This window comes from Dreissena polymorpha, chromosome 3 (assembly GCF_020536995.1).
Source record: "Dreissena polymorpha isolate Duluth1 chromosome 3, UMN_Dpol_1.0, whole genome shotgun sequence".
NCBI lineage: Eukaryota > Metazoa > Mollusca > Bivalvia > Myida > Dreissenidae > Dreissena > Dreissena polymorpha.
Window position 1 is genome coordinate 81,330,723 of NC_068357.1, and position 14,814 is coordinate 81,345,536.

At 36.9% G+C, this 14,814-nt stretch overlaps 1 protein-coding gene across 5 annotated transcripts in view; it reads left to right on the forward strand.

The window, feature by feature from the left end:
• LOC127874955 (uncharacterized) overlaps positions 1-14,814 on the forward strand; it is a 71,798-nt gene that overhangs the window by 50,739 nt on the left and 6,245 nt on the right. For 3 of the 5 annotated variants that reach the window (XM_052419663.1, XM_052419664.1, XM_052419660.1), the window contains 8 exons: positions 181-335; positions 1,327-1,366; positions 3,016-3,081; positions 5,034-5,302; positions 6,222-6,413; positions 7,352-7,500; positions 8,115-8,258; positions 8,688-11,288. In XM_052419663.1, coding sequence (XP_052275623.1) covers positions 181-335; positions 1,327-1,366; positions 3,016-3,081; positions 5,034-5,302; positions 6,222-6,413; positions 7,352-7,500; positions 8,115-8,258; positions 8,688-11,288 — 3,616 coding nt within the window. Of the gene's footprint in view, positions 1-180; positions 336-1,326; positions 1,367-3,015; positions 3,082-5,033; positions 5,303-6,221; positions 6,414-7,351; positions 7,501-8,114; positions 8,259-8,687; positions 11,289-13,234; positions 13,287-14,814 lie in introns of all 5 variants that reach the window. The other 2 variants (XM_052419662.1, XM_052419661.1) reach the window with 2 other exon arrangements.

The following is a 14,814-nucleotide window of genomic DNA, read 5'->3' on the forward strand; positions in this document are numbered from 1 at the left end:
GTTACTCAAACTGTAAAATAATGTTCTTATTTAATATTTTACAGTACGATCAACAAAAGAAATTTTATTCAAATAGATTACTGTTTTTAATTTCTCAGAAAATCTAAGAGCCCAGCTCATATTTAAGGGGTCAAATGACATGCAAGCTCCTGCTAATTTATTTCCCTATATCTTGTTTAGGTGTGGAGGACTATCACTCAGACTCCTCCCTCACTGCGGCCGTGTCTCGTAGCCTCAATCTGACCCAGGCCCTCGGGGAGAAGTGCCTCAACCTTGACCTCTCCATGACCTCTACAGATGAGGACGAGGATAACAGTAGGCACTCAAGGTCACGGGTAAGCTGCTCTCAGTGTTTGATTTTAAGTAACTTACGAACATACCAGAGAGATAGGATAGGTCCACAACTATAATCATTTTAACCCTTTGCATGCTGGGAAATTTGTCATCTGCTAAAATGTCGTCTGCTGAATTTCTAAAATTACCATTTTCTTGGATTTTTTTCAAAGAATACTATCAGAATAGCAAACAGTTTGGATCCTGATGAGACGCCACGTTTTGTGGCGTCTCATCTGGAACCAAACTGTTTGCAAAGGCCTTCAAAATTCGGTTCCAGCGCTGAAAGGGTTAAGCTCAATCTCGGTCTAAATATTTTAAGTACAGATGAGCTACCATGTGTGAAAACAGAGTATAATGAATGTGTGTGAAGTGTTGTCCCAGTATAGCTAGTGCAGTCCATACAGGCTAAACTGGAACGACACTTTACCCACTAGCATTAAGCGCTATTTTCCTAGAGCGGGGCTCAAGTGTAGACATCTCAAATGTTACAAGCAGTGCCATTGGTCATTAATTTAAGTTGAGACTTGAGTTTAAGATTAAGAGCTTTTTAAGTCGTAGGACCTGAACTTGAGTACTTAGCTGCATTCACCTGCCTATTCGTGGGGTTAAGAATACGCTGAGGCTCCAGAATAAATAACTATTCATGTGCATTTATTACCTTGGTTACTTATGTTAAATACTTTTCATATATTATTCATTCTTTGAACTTAGGGTTACTATGTGCAATACAAATTTGTATTTCCCATGACCTATCAAGAAGTGGGTTTTTTTCAATCAGAATGGCCTCAAAAGCCTACAAATAAATTTCCATCAGAATGGCCCCAAAAGCCTACACAATTTTTTCAATCAGAATGGCCTCAAAAGCCTACACATAGAGGGCCATGAGGCAAAGAGCAAGAGGACAACATTTATTTCACAGATGTAAGCAAACTAACGGTATACATCAATCTGGAAATCAACAAATTATTCTTGTATATAATTTACTTTTAGAGTGGAAGTGGTCATAGAGGTCTCAGACACAGAAAGCCAGGTAAAGATGTTTTATTTAGAATAAAATTTGTGCAAAACTGCACACACAAATTTAACATCATTTTATAGGTTTACTAAAGCAAGTTTTCATAACAGCTACAGTTGGTACTTACTTAATGTAACATATAGATGTAGTCCCATTTTTAGCTAGAACTTGTCATTCTTTTCAATAGACACGAAGCAACAATAATATTAGTTTACATTTTTTTCTGTTTTTTTTTGTCCGTATGTAAACTTATAATATGTAAACCCCCAAAAAATCATCAACAATACTAAATCTTGTATAATATATTTATAAACTTAACTTTTTTGTTTTAAACACTTGTATAAAATAGTTATTTATATCATGTACAACTTATTTTAATTCATATAGTATTTATGGTAAACCTATACAGTATATAAATATACAAACAACCATGGGAAAGGCGTGTATAAACCATTAAAATACTTATAGGTACATATATACTTATACTTACATGTTCATCTTTTAGTATGATGTTTGAGTTTGCGTTTTGTTTCTACATAATCGTTTATAAATGTCATGTAGGAATCATGTCTTAAGGGACATTGGGTTGACATATGGAATGCATTAAATTTTAATTGTGAAAAAGTATTCTACTTGATAATTATACCTAAGGTAACTTTGTGTTTACACCAGTGATTGATGGGTTGTGTCCATACATGATATTGCACAGAATCCACTGGGTCATGTTTTGAGAAAACTGGGCTTAATGCATGTGCGTTAAGTGTCGTCCCAGATTAGCCTGTGCAGTCCGCACAGGCTAACCAGGGACGACACTTTACGCTTTTATAGTATTTTTAGGTTCAAGGAAGTCCCTCCTTACCGAAAATCAAGTTTAGGCGGAAAGTGTCGTCCCTGATTAGCCTGTGCGGACTGCACAGGCTAATCTGGGATGACACTTTACACACATGCATTATGACCAGCTATAATAGAACAAGACACAACTGATTACATCTGAGCAGCAATGTAGGAACACAGGCTTAATGCATGTGTGTATAGTATCGTCCCATATGAGCCTGTGCAGTCCTCAAAGGCTAATTACAGATGACACACATTTCGAATTTAGTGGAAAGTGTTGACCCTTAATAATCTTTGGGGAGTCCTTTAACCCTTTGCATACTGGGAAATTTGTCGTCTGCTAAAATGTCGTCTGCTAAATTTCTAAAATTAGCATTTTCTTCGATTTTTTTTTCAAAGAATACTATCAGAATAGCAAACAGTTTGGATCCTGATGAGACGCCACGTTCAGTGGCGTCTCATCTGGATCCAAACTGTTTGCAAAAGCTTTTAAAATTCGGTTCCCGCACTGAAAGGGTTAACAGACTGCAACAGGAAAATCTGTGATGATACTTTATGCACATGCATTAAGCCCTGTTTTCCCAGAGACCGTCTCATCTAATAATTTGGATTTTATATGAACATGATGGCATAACAGTAATACTGATGTGCACAATCTGCCTCTGTCGTTACTTCTTCTAATTAAACACCTGCATGTTTTGTATTCATACCTCATTTATGTGACCTAATGTTTCCATGGTTACCTAATATCTCCATGCATGGTAACCTAATATTTCTGAGTTTAGTGCGCTAGCTGTTTCCGCTACTAATGCTTAGTTTTCTGCATGCAGTCTATTTGGAGAGTCCAGTGCGAGCCAGTCAAAAAGTTCCACCCCATGAGCAAATGCTTGGAGGAGGTATAAGCTTCTCTAGATTGCCCTCTTCAGTCTGCACCAACACTGTACCCCTTTACCACTTAGATACCTATTTTGACGTATTTGAAGTCCTTTAGAAAATCAAATTAAATTTAAGTCCTTTCATAATATATTAAAGTTTTTAAGGCTTCATTTCCAACCCGTACATAATGATGAGCAGCAAACAGCATAAAACCTGAACAGACTGCGAGCTACTTTCAGGCTGCTCTGGTTTTATGCTGTTTGCACATAGCCATTTTCACTTTGCTTCTGAGTGGGAAAGGGTTAACCCTTTTCCGCTCAGATAATTATTGAAAATGGCGATATGTAACCAGCACAAAACCAGAACAGTTTGCAAGTAACTTGCAGTCTGTTCAGGTTTTATGCTGTTTGCTGCTCATCAGTATCTTAGAGTTGGTGATGAAGCCTTTCAAACTTGAATCTAGAAAGAAAGGACTTAAATTTAATTTGGTACTCTAAGGAACTACAAAAACGCGTTTGAGAAGTAAATGGTTCACTGATACTTGTGTTCTTTAAATTACGCACTTTAATTGTGTCCTTTATTAATAATCCTACTCGGTTTTGTTCTTGCTTGTGTTCGAGATAAATGAAAACATATTGATGAGTTATTGTTTTAAGTATTCTTTTATCTTTTTATATTGATTCCTGAGTACAAAAACTAATTTGTTCACCATAAAGGTACTCTTATTTTATTATAAGTCTCATACTGGGAAAATTAGGCTTAATGCACTTGTGTGTCATGCCATATGATCCTGTGCAGCTAATGGGCTAATCACGCACGACATTTTGTGCTTTTATGGAAATGTTTATTTAAAAGAAGTCTCTTCTAAATGAAAATCCAGTTTGGAAGGAAAGTGTAGTTTCTGATTAGCGGGTGCTAATGCATAAATATCAGTGATAATGTTGGTGAGCTAAAACTGATCACTCTCATGTACGTTTTAATGTTGGTGGGCTAAAACTTACTCTCATATTAAGCTTTAATTTACCAAGAATCAAGGTCCCTGCCCCTTTAATAGGACTTGTAAAATGTTGTTCAGCCTCCAGTGAAGAATGACTATGCAAGTTTACAATCCAATTTTTTTCTTTTATAAAATGTGATCCTATGAAACTAGTTATTAATAAAATAAGCTTTTATTTTGTATGATTTAATTATTGGCATTCATAAATGTAAGTTTAAAATGATATTCATAATCATCTAACCTGGTCGCAATTGAAATTATTTTATCTAAAACTAAATATATATTTAAAGTCTGAACAAGCATAAAGCTACTATGGATATTATACCATATCCAGGTGTTACTATTTTTTAACCATACATGCTAATGTAATGGTGTTTTGTGTTTACTAATATGTGTGTAACCATCACAACCATAGCAAAACAAAACATCACATTCAGAGTGCTAGTCTTCCTTTTTGTTAATCAAGTATAATCATCGTAACCATAAGAAAGATATGAGTGTGGCTCTGGAAAACAGGCTTAACCCTTTGCATGCTGGGAAATTTGTCGTCTGCTAAAATGTTGTCTGCTCAATATCTTAAGTCAGCATTTTCTTCGATTTTTTTCAAAGAGTACTATCCGAATACCAAACAGTTTGGATCCTGATGAGACGCCACGTTCGGTGGTGTCTCATCTGGATCCAAACTGTTTGCAAAGGCCTTCAAAATTCGGTTCCCGCACTGAAAGAGTTAATGCATGTGTATAAAGTGTTGTCTCAGATCCTTCGGGAGGACACTTTCCGTTTTTATGGATTTCTTGTTTTTGGAAGTCTTTTCTTAACAAAATTTCATTTAAACCGAAAGTGTTGTCCCTGATTAGCATGTGCAGACTTCACAGGCGAATCTGGGAAGCCACTTTAAGAGGATGCAGTTGTTCCAGAGTCAGTCTCATACATAATAACGGATGAAGAATGAAAATTTAATGTTCTGTGTTCTAGTGGCGCGAGAGGAAGCCGCTCGTGATATCGTGGACGTAGAACGAGAGTACTGCTCACAGTTATGGTCCCTGATGGAAGACTTCATGAATCCCCTGCGTGACGAGACTATCGTGGGCAGAGGGGAGTTCAATCTGCTCTTCCCCGCGTACATTCCTCACATCTACGAACAACACTGCATCATCCTACGTAAGATGGAGGAGCGCATTAAGAAGTGGAAGAATGGTGGAGTCATTGGTGATGTTTTTGCACAGTTTACGGAGTCACAGGATGTAAGAGGCTGTTTTATTTTTTCTCATGGTAGTGTTAAACAGTAATATTACAGCTGGCAGTTGTCTGTTGTACTACAAAAACCAAGTGTTGATATCATTATTATGTTCTGACTTGTGAATTTTGAAAATATTGTTCACATCTGAATGTCTTATTTACAAAAGGCACAGTACTTTAAATAAATTAACACTTTATCGATCAGTTATTTAAAATATCTAATAATGTTTAATAACTTTGATTGTTCCAATTACATACAAAAAAATGGCAACTTAGAACATTTGTGTCTACAATCTAAAATGATTTCATGAATAAGTTCCACCAAAGTATACCCAGTTATCCCAAGAAAGTAATTGATATAAACTTTATCATTGAGCTGTGCTGCGGGAAAATGGTGCTTAATGCGTGTGCGTTAAGCGTTGTCTCAGATTAGCCTGCGGAGTCAGCAAAGGCTAATTAGGAATGAAAAGTTACATAAGTTATCTAAGTGGTAAAGGGTTTACTCAAACTGCCTTGGTATAAACTCAGGTTTTTATGCCAGCATTGCAGGGATATAAATGTTGTGCACAATATTTGTATGACATTTGTTTATTTTCATGATGTTTTTTAGCCATTATCTTTGGTTTGTTTTCAAAATTAGACAGAAAAATGAGAAAATGATTGATAAATAGAATGCCTAAGTATGGTTTCTAAGCCTAGGTTTATGAATTCACAATGTACCTGCACAGTATTCAAGAAAGGCTGTTGTCAGTTACCGACATAAGAAGCTGCACCTAGTAACAGTAAACAAGCTTTGACCAAGAAAATGGTTGTATGTTGGTTTACTGACCGCCATGATACGACTGAAATACTGTTGAAAATGAAAAAAACAAACAAACATCAAGTATGCTCAACTCTCACCACTGTTTTGTACTATACTGACAGTGCGAAGGTTTGATGCTGTACAAGGAGTTCATCAACGATTTCCCAACAATGATCAACACGATGAACAAATGGTTCACTCACTCCCCACACTTCCGTGAACTCATGCAGAGTCAGTGCCTCGCTAACTCTCCCGTACTACAGCTCCTGCTGGCTCCACTACAGCAGGTCCCCAAATACTCAATTCTGCTCAAGGTAAGCTGGGAATCATGTTGTTGTTGTTGTAGTAGTTGTTATATCACCCTAAACAAAGTTTGGTTGGAGTTATAGTTCATTCACTCTGTCCACTTGTTCTGGGAAACCTGGGCTAAATGCATGTGCTTAAAGTATCGTCCCAGATTAGCCTGTGCAGTCTGCACATGCTTATCAGGGATGACAATATCAGCTTGTATGGAAATTTTCTTTTAGAGGAAGTCTCTTAAAAACAAAAATCCAGTTTACACAGAAATAGTCATCCCTGATTTGTCTGTGCAGATCCCCAGGCCAATCTGGGTTGACACCTTACAGAACATGGCTCAAATAGCTGAGAACCAGAATTGCATGTTGTTGGTGTAGTTTTTGTTATTATACCACCCCAAAGTTTTACAGGGGTTTGACAGAGGAACTCTGTCTATTGGTTTGTCAGCTGGTTGGTCAGTCAGTCTGTATTATGGTAACTGTTTTATGTTTATTGCAATCTACTTCCTTTTTTCTCAAGGATAAAATTGAAGTTTTTTTTTAATCCTCAGTGATCCAAAAATGTCTGAGTTTTTTGCCCTTGAACATAGCCTTAGAAATTGTTGGAATGCAAGTCAGAGACTCGCCACTAACCTTGTCTTACATTGGTTTCCCTTAAACAAGTCTCCAAATACTATCTTCTTAATGTGAGTAGTTGGGAACCAGACTTACATGTTGTTGTTGTTATAGTTGTTATTGATGTAATTCAAGAATGTGACTTGCCAACTCTCCCACACTACAAATGCTTCTCAACAGACTTAAGTAAAGGAAAAAGACCATAAGGGCGGAAAAAATTGTCCCTAATTAGCCTGTGCAGTCTGCACAGGCTGATCTGGGCCAACACTATATGCACATGTATTAAGCCCTGCTTTTCCAGAGCCAGACTCATAGCATGTTTTAACATGGCTGTCTTGCAGTCGATGCTTAAGTACACGCCATTGGAACACCCAGACCGCTATTTTCTGGAGTCTTCATTGGGACGCCTCAAGCAGTTCCTCAACTCCATGAACGATGACCTTGAACAGGCCATGCAGGCCATCGACAGCAACAACACGACCATGAACAGGTACAAGATGTGGCTTTTGAGTAGGATATAAGGTGTATGTCTAGGTCGATGGTTCGATTCCCACTGTGGGAGCCTTCTTCAGATCTCCCCCACAGACACCAAGAACTGGTTCTAACCAGGAAATGGACTCAATAGCGTTTCAATAAGCCTCCAGGTGTTGATGCAATGTAGCTAAAACAGGTTTAAACTAAATTACTAGGTACAAGTTATGGGCAAGTCATTGATGGTATCACTTCATGCCATGTTTTACTTGCCTTCACATAAAGTTTGTAGTCTAACTTTTTTGGTCTATTTGTGGCTTGAAATGCATATTATTCTGGGAAGTTGGTACACTGGTCTGAACACAGTAAGCATCTATTTTCTTATGTTTATTTATGCTGCAACCTTTTGTTTTATTTTATGTGTTATTATAAACATGAAGCACATTTAGTTGAACTTATTAATGCTACTGTCTATTTCTTACTTATTTTTTTAATTAAAAATCCCAACAGAACTATGAAATACCCTGTACGTTATATACAATTTATTTAAAAAACAAGACAAACTTCAAATCATTATTCAACAATGTATAATCAATTTTTATGAGAACTTTTGCTTAATTTGATTCCATTCAGAACGCGAGAGACGGGCAATTCAGCCCATTCCAAGTCAAGCACCAGTAGCGGGGAGGTCAATCAAAAGTCCCGTGACTCTGGGGTCCACTCAAATGAGGAAGAGATAGCAAAGTCTTCTTCATTGTCTCCAAATACCACTCGACGGTGAGATAAGAGTTGAACACAAGAAACATTCCTTTATATTAACTGTAGAAAAGAAGAATGTCTAGATTGTCTAATATTTGCTTTGAACTTTCTTTGACATACAAATCATTTGTTAATGTGTAATTTTACATTGCAGTAAAAATGTTTTCTTATAAATGCTTTTGTTATTAAATGCTATAAAACAAGCCATATGTTTTCCATTTGTTATGGATATAAATTAATAGCCAAAAGAAATATTTTTATTTAGTACCTGTGTTGCTGTTTGTTTTTAAGTTGAATATGCTGTGTTTTGAATGCATTCATTTAAATCAAAAATATAATATGAGATTTATAATTATTGACCTTTGACCTAGAATTTTTGCTCTTATACACAATAGCATAGGCATGTGATGATTATCAACCTTTGACCTATTCACACTTGTGCTTCAGGCACTTGCTGCAGGTTCTGAAGGAGAAACGTGAGCAGCGTGAACAGCGGGCAAAGGAGAGACAAGACGGTCAGCCTTCAACTCCTAGAGGCCAAAAGACAAGCTACGGTAGCCATCCGGACCTCCATAACCAGTTCAACGCCACAGCAGAAGGTCGCATTTCACCGTACCTTGCTTCGTTGCCTCAGTCTAGGATGTTCTCATCATTATCCAAATTGCCGTTGCCAAGGGAGAATGGTATCAGTCACAAGTCACGATCCCGGAAGCAGTTTGAAAACCAACGACCTGTGATAAATCCTCATTATTTAAGACCTCTTACGCCGCAGGTTTTTCCGAATTCAGGTACTCACAACTTTGAGAATGTGAGGAGACGAGAGGAGCTTGCTGAAATCATGAGTCAGCGACCACAGTCGGCGATGGAGTATTCATACCGTCTCCATGGGCAACACGATGAGTATCTGGCCATGCTTGCTCAGCAGGCAGGTCTAGAGTTTTCCCCTCCACACTCCACGTCTAGTGACAGGTCCCGACAGGATCTCCAGCTTTCCCTGCAAAAGCTTCTGGCCGAGACTGGACACACTCAAGACGAGATAGGCGATCATGACCAGACTTTGCAAGAGGGGCGTGTGTCTTATCACGAACAATTTTTGGCAACCAAAAATAAAATTCTCAGGCATAAGGAACAACTGGCTGCCAACGGGGGCTTTGACCAGCTCCAGGATGATTATGGCACCTTTGAAGATGAAGACAATGATGTTGACGATACTCAGAATGTCACACCCATGAAACTGTTACCAGAATCTCATCGACCAAAGATCATGGTCCCTAGGTGGCGCCAAACTGCATCACCGCCCAGTTATAACCAAAGCGTGACTAACGGTGACAGGAAGTTAACTGGCCATGATGTTCATGATGCAAACCTGGCTTCCTCTCTTGCACAGAGTTTGTTTGAGAACAATAAACATCACAGTTTTCCAAGAGACAAAAGCTTCAACCATCAACGACAGCCTAGTGAAGATAATACTAATAACTTTCAAGGGACAGCTAGCTTGAAACGTAAAGGACAGACGATAACTATAGAATCACCAAGAAAGTCGTCTGCTGGACAGAGTCCAATGTCAAATGGCTCAAAGGGTAAAAGTGCAGCAAAAAGTTTATCATTTGATGTGAGTCCGCATCGACCAAGCAGCTTGGATATTAATTCCGAAGGGGCCTCAAGTTCAAATAAGAGAAATAGATCAGTGACCAAGTCTGACAAAGATGTGACAAAACGAAATTCCATTACAAAACTTTCAGATGTGATCGCATACACAGCTGATTGCTTGGAAAACAATGAGCTGAAAAAACATGAACATTTTACAAACGACGACGATGGTGATCAAGTTGAATCGCCCAGGAAGGCATCAGCAGAAGGTCAGAGTGCAAAACTAACAAAATTGGACATTTTAGGAAATACCAACATGAAGGTATCCTCAGTCGACAATGCTGGTTCTTCAGAAGAACACAGTGCAGATGATCATATGGACTCTGACAATAAAACTAGTAACGAGCCCAGTAAGAAAGTGAATACTGACAGTGTTGTTTTCTACTTTCAAAATCGTGATAAATTGAATCAGGGTATAACTAATGGTGTAGACTCGCAGCGATCTCCCGTATTTTTGGGTGTGAATAAAACGTCTACTCCTGTAAGAGAACAGAAACCATTCCAAACTTCAAATCAAAGTGACTCATTCAACAATGGAAATAGAAAACTGTCAGGAAGATTAGTGCGTGAAGACGCAGTTAATGAAGAAACTGCCAGTAAATCAATGGATTCAAATGGTGGAGCGGATGCCACAGCCAAGGGTGAAGTGCCGGCAAAAGAACGGGTCCTGATGAAGGTTGATAAGTTAAGAATGAGTTTTGAACGGAAAAAGCAAAAGTCAGAAGAAAGGCGACAAAGTCAGCAAATGGCATCCCCTACTAGTCCTACGTCTGCATCGTCCATTCAGAAACAGTTCAATGACCTTACGGTGACCTCTCAGGGCAGTGAGAACAAGAACGGTTCACTTCCAACGTTCTATTCTGCTCCCATCCAAGAGAACGGAACTGATTCACAGGAAACGAAATCTGGACTCTACAAGAAGTCCAGTCAGAATAAACTGAAATTTTCTTACGATGCGTCTGCTTCGGCCAGACAAATTCAGCACAAAATTGAACGGGCTGCGAGTCCAACAGGTAGAACTCCAAGTCCTATAAACATGAACAGCCCGTACGAACAGTTTAAAAGTCAGGTAGAGGCTTCAAATCTGGCTCGTCCAAAAGGCAAAGGAACCAGTCCGCAGAGACATTCAGTCGAAACGTCTTTGATCCCTCAGCGATCCGGAAGTCCAACGCGCAGCTCTGCAGAACGTGAGAGACCAAAGTCCACGACAGATTTTACAAAAGGGAATCACGATGTGAGTGATGGACAGAACCTCAAAAGTGCAATGAAGGAAACCAAAATTCCAGTTTTGAAGAAATCATCAGGGGGAATGCTGTCCAAGTCGTCTGAAGATATTTCTAAATTGAAGAAGAAAACGCCATTTAAAGACCAGTTGAAAAATATCTTTGGACGAAAAAAGTAAGTATGATGGAATCTCATAATTATACATTTTTTCTTTGCCTTTTGTGTTGGCAATCAATGAATGCGGGGCCTTAATTTGATTTGCAATCCTATTTGTTCACATGGTCTATGGGTTCACAATACACCAAATGGGTTTTCTGTTTTTGGTAGCATAAACACATTTATTGTATTATTAGTAAAACTGTTATCATTTGTTAGATAGTTGCCCATATAATGTCCATGGTATTGTGTAGTTTCAAAATATATAATTTAATGTTAGGTAAGCATTACTTTTTAATATTCTATTTTCTATGAAGTCATTTAAGTTAATGGTAACAAAATCTGTGACAGGAATTTGAAAAGAAAATATTTATATTGTATAAGTTAAATTAAAATACTTGTTTTTTTGCAACAACAGAAAGAAATCTTACCGCTTTTCCACATGAGGTATTTAAGTGTGAAATTTGCATGCTGTTGTTTATGTCAAAGTTGTGCAAATCACAAATCTCTACCATTTCATATCTCATAAAATTGTTAAGTATTGTTTTCTGCACTCACATTCAGTATGTCTTTTTTAAGTTCATTTCAAAATCTTTACTAATGCATTTTACATAACATCCTATTGGGTCGTACTTTGTTCATTTATGTTGTAATTAAAGCATTAAATTCCTTCACACCCAAAAATGGGTTGAAACGGAAGCCTTTGTATCTTGCATTGTAATCCGGAGCAGATTCAGCAATGTTTTTTCCCTCGACCCTAGAGGTCCAATAATTATTGAAAGCATACAAATTCTGAAGATTAAGTTTTATTAAATAAAACTTTATGAAATTAGCAGAACTACTGACCCATTTCATTACCGCAGGGGTAAGGCAAGTTTTGTAGGGTATTTTGTATCCGTGTTGTTCAGTATTTTGTGAAAATTTATAATGATTATTTCAGTTATTGTTCAATCTATTACATGCTGCTTTAATTTGATTTAATTATGTTATTTACATGTCTGACATTTAGAGTCTTCCTTTATCAAAATATTATAATGTCTGACTGAACTTTTAAAAAAACATCTTTATTGTTAAAGTTTTCCGTATAGAGTAGAGTAACATGCATGAATGGACACAAATGTTCAAGCACTACTCAATACATTTAAAGCCAATTATTAGACTGCATCAAGTTAACAAATCATTGCAAAAGTCCTAAATATATTAATGATATTATCTCAAATGTCATATTGTAATCTCTCATAGACTAATATGAGTTCACATTTCATTTTTTAAGCCTCGTTTTGGGAAAACAGGGCTTAATGCATATACAGAAAGTGACATTCCAGATTAGCCTCTGCAGTCTGCACAGGCTGTTCAGGGACAACACTTTTTGGCATACCATCATCATGGATTTTTGTTCAGAAGAGACCTCCTTTAAGCAAAAAATGCCATTCAAGCGGTAAGTGTCATCCCTGATTAGCCGAAGCGGACTGCACAAGCTTTTCTGGGATGACACTATATACACATGCATTAAGCCCAGTTTTCCCACAATGCAACTCTCTCAATATCAGACATTGCATTCAACTGATTATATAATTACTGTATGTGTCTCCTTGTATTTTCTGTTATGGAAAGCTTTAAATGCCTTTATTATCGTAACCATTCCATCTGGTTGAAAACAAAAAATGATATCATAAAAAAAAATGGAACGGACTCTTTACCATAAGATTCAATTTACTAGTAGCTGTTTTGTAAGTAGAAAGTATTTGCATATACACTTTTTAAAAATTTATGAAAGGTTTAAAAATTCAAAACAAATATTATGCACAAAAAGTGCTAAAATCAAATTTAGTGAGGCTGTCTTTATGTTACAGACATTACAAGGAATATAGCGCTATATTAATAATTGTTGAATGAAAGGTCTGGAATGCAATTGAATGTACATCATATCATCATATGTATGCATTTTGTGTTTTTCTCCAAAGGCCGCCAGTGATTTTGAGTCGATCCATGTTGAGTACACCCCCATACTCTGCTGTATGTATTTCCTGTAGTTTGAAAATCCAAGATGTAACCAGACTAATCCAGCTTGCCTCACTTTGTAACCAGTCTATATGTAGTTTGTATTTCTACCCCGAATTTTATCCCTTGCTTGATTTTCTGCAACTTGATTATCAGTAAATAACATATGTATCATCATATACTGCATTGTTAATGTTAGACTGTGAATTTGTGTATGCAATTGTTCATTGATATTTATTCTAATGACTTTCTAATTAATAATTTTATTTTGTTTTCGCATTACTTATTCTTCTACCAGCTGAAAGAAAACGATATTTATTTCTGTGAAAAAAAAATAAAATATTCTCACAAACCTTGAAGCCTTAAAGTATTTTTTTAGATCAAAGCCCTTTGCAGACCACATTTTATTAATGTTTCAGTTGCCCACTTAGCTTTTTTAACTTAGCTGTCAACTATAATATGAGCCATGTCATGTGAAAATGGGTCTTATGTCATTTGCGGTCAGTGAAGCTTCAGAGTTGTAATTGTGCATTCTGATCCAGCTATGCCTTCTGATGTCACACTAGGTTTCATGGTCCCAATAGTTGACATGGTAGCTGGAGCTATGCTTGCCGCCTTATATGACGTACCCTTTGGGTCAAAAGTACATATCCGCCAACAGCTAAAAATAGATATCACCGGGGTGACAACATTGTCACCACGGTGACATATTTTTCACTGCGGTAATAAATGTATCACTGCAGTGATATATTTGTAACTGTGGTGATACTTTGTCTGACCCAAAGAGTTTGATAAGAGCTAAATCAAACTGGCCAATGAAATAACGTCTTGCAAAATGGCAAATCGGCGAATATTTACTGGGGTCAATATTTATATTTCAAATTATTTTACTTAATAAAATAAAAAAATGACAAAAACATATGAAAAACATATGAATAAACTTATCAACTATCCTTACTCATCCGTATTGATTTTATGTTAAATTATTGTTAAATATTTAATTATTTTCTTGAAAAAAATATCGGTTTGTTACGGGGAAAAATGATTAGTCGAAAACTGACCCAAACAAATAAATGTAACAGCAGGCATAAAAATATACCAACAGTCATAATTTGTCACCGCTGTGACAAAATTGTTACCCCAGTGACAAAATAGATATCATCGCGGTGACAAAATTGTTACAGCAGTGACAAATTGTCAATTTTTAGCTGTTGGTGTATTTGTACTTTTGACCCAAATGGTACTGCATAGCCTTACGCATAATTCATATTTGCAAGAGGTGGCTCAAATTCTCATCTACAACAAGACAATACTCAAAATGCTGTTTCTATAAAAATCACTTGTAGCATTGATTTTTCATGTCCATAGCTTGGCATGTTTGTGGCTAGATATTTATATTTATACCTTTTACTACTAACTATTTATTAACTTTTGTCTATCTACTGTATATTGACTCACAATGTTTTAATTTTTCTTGTTATCTAAACATGTTTTCTGCCTTATTTCTACAGTAATTCAGTTTCATTGATGCCTTGATTTAATT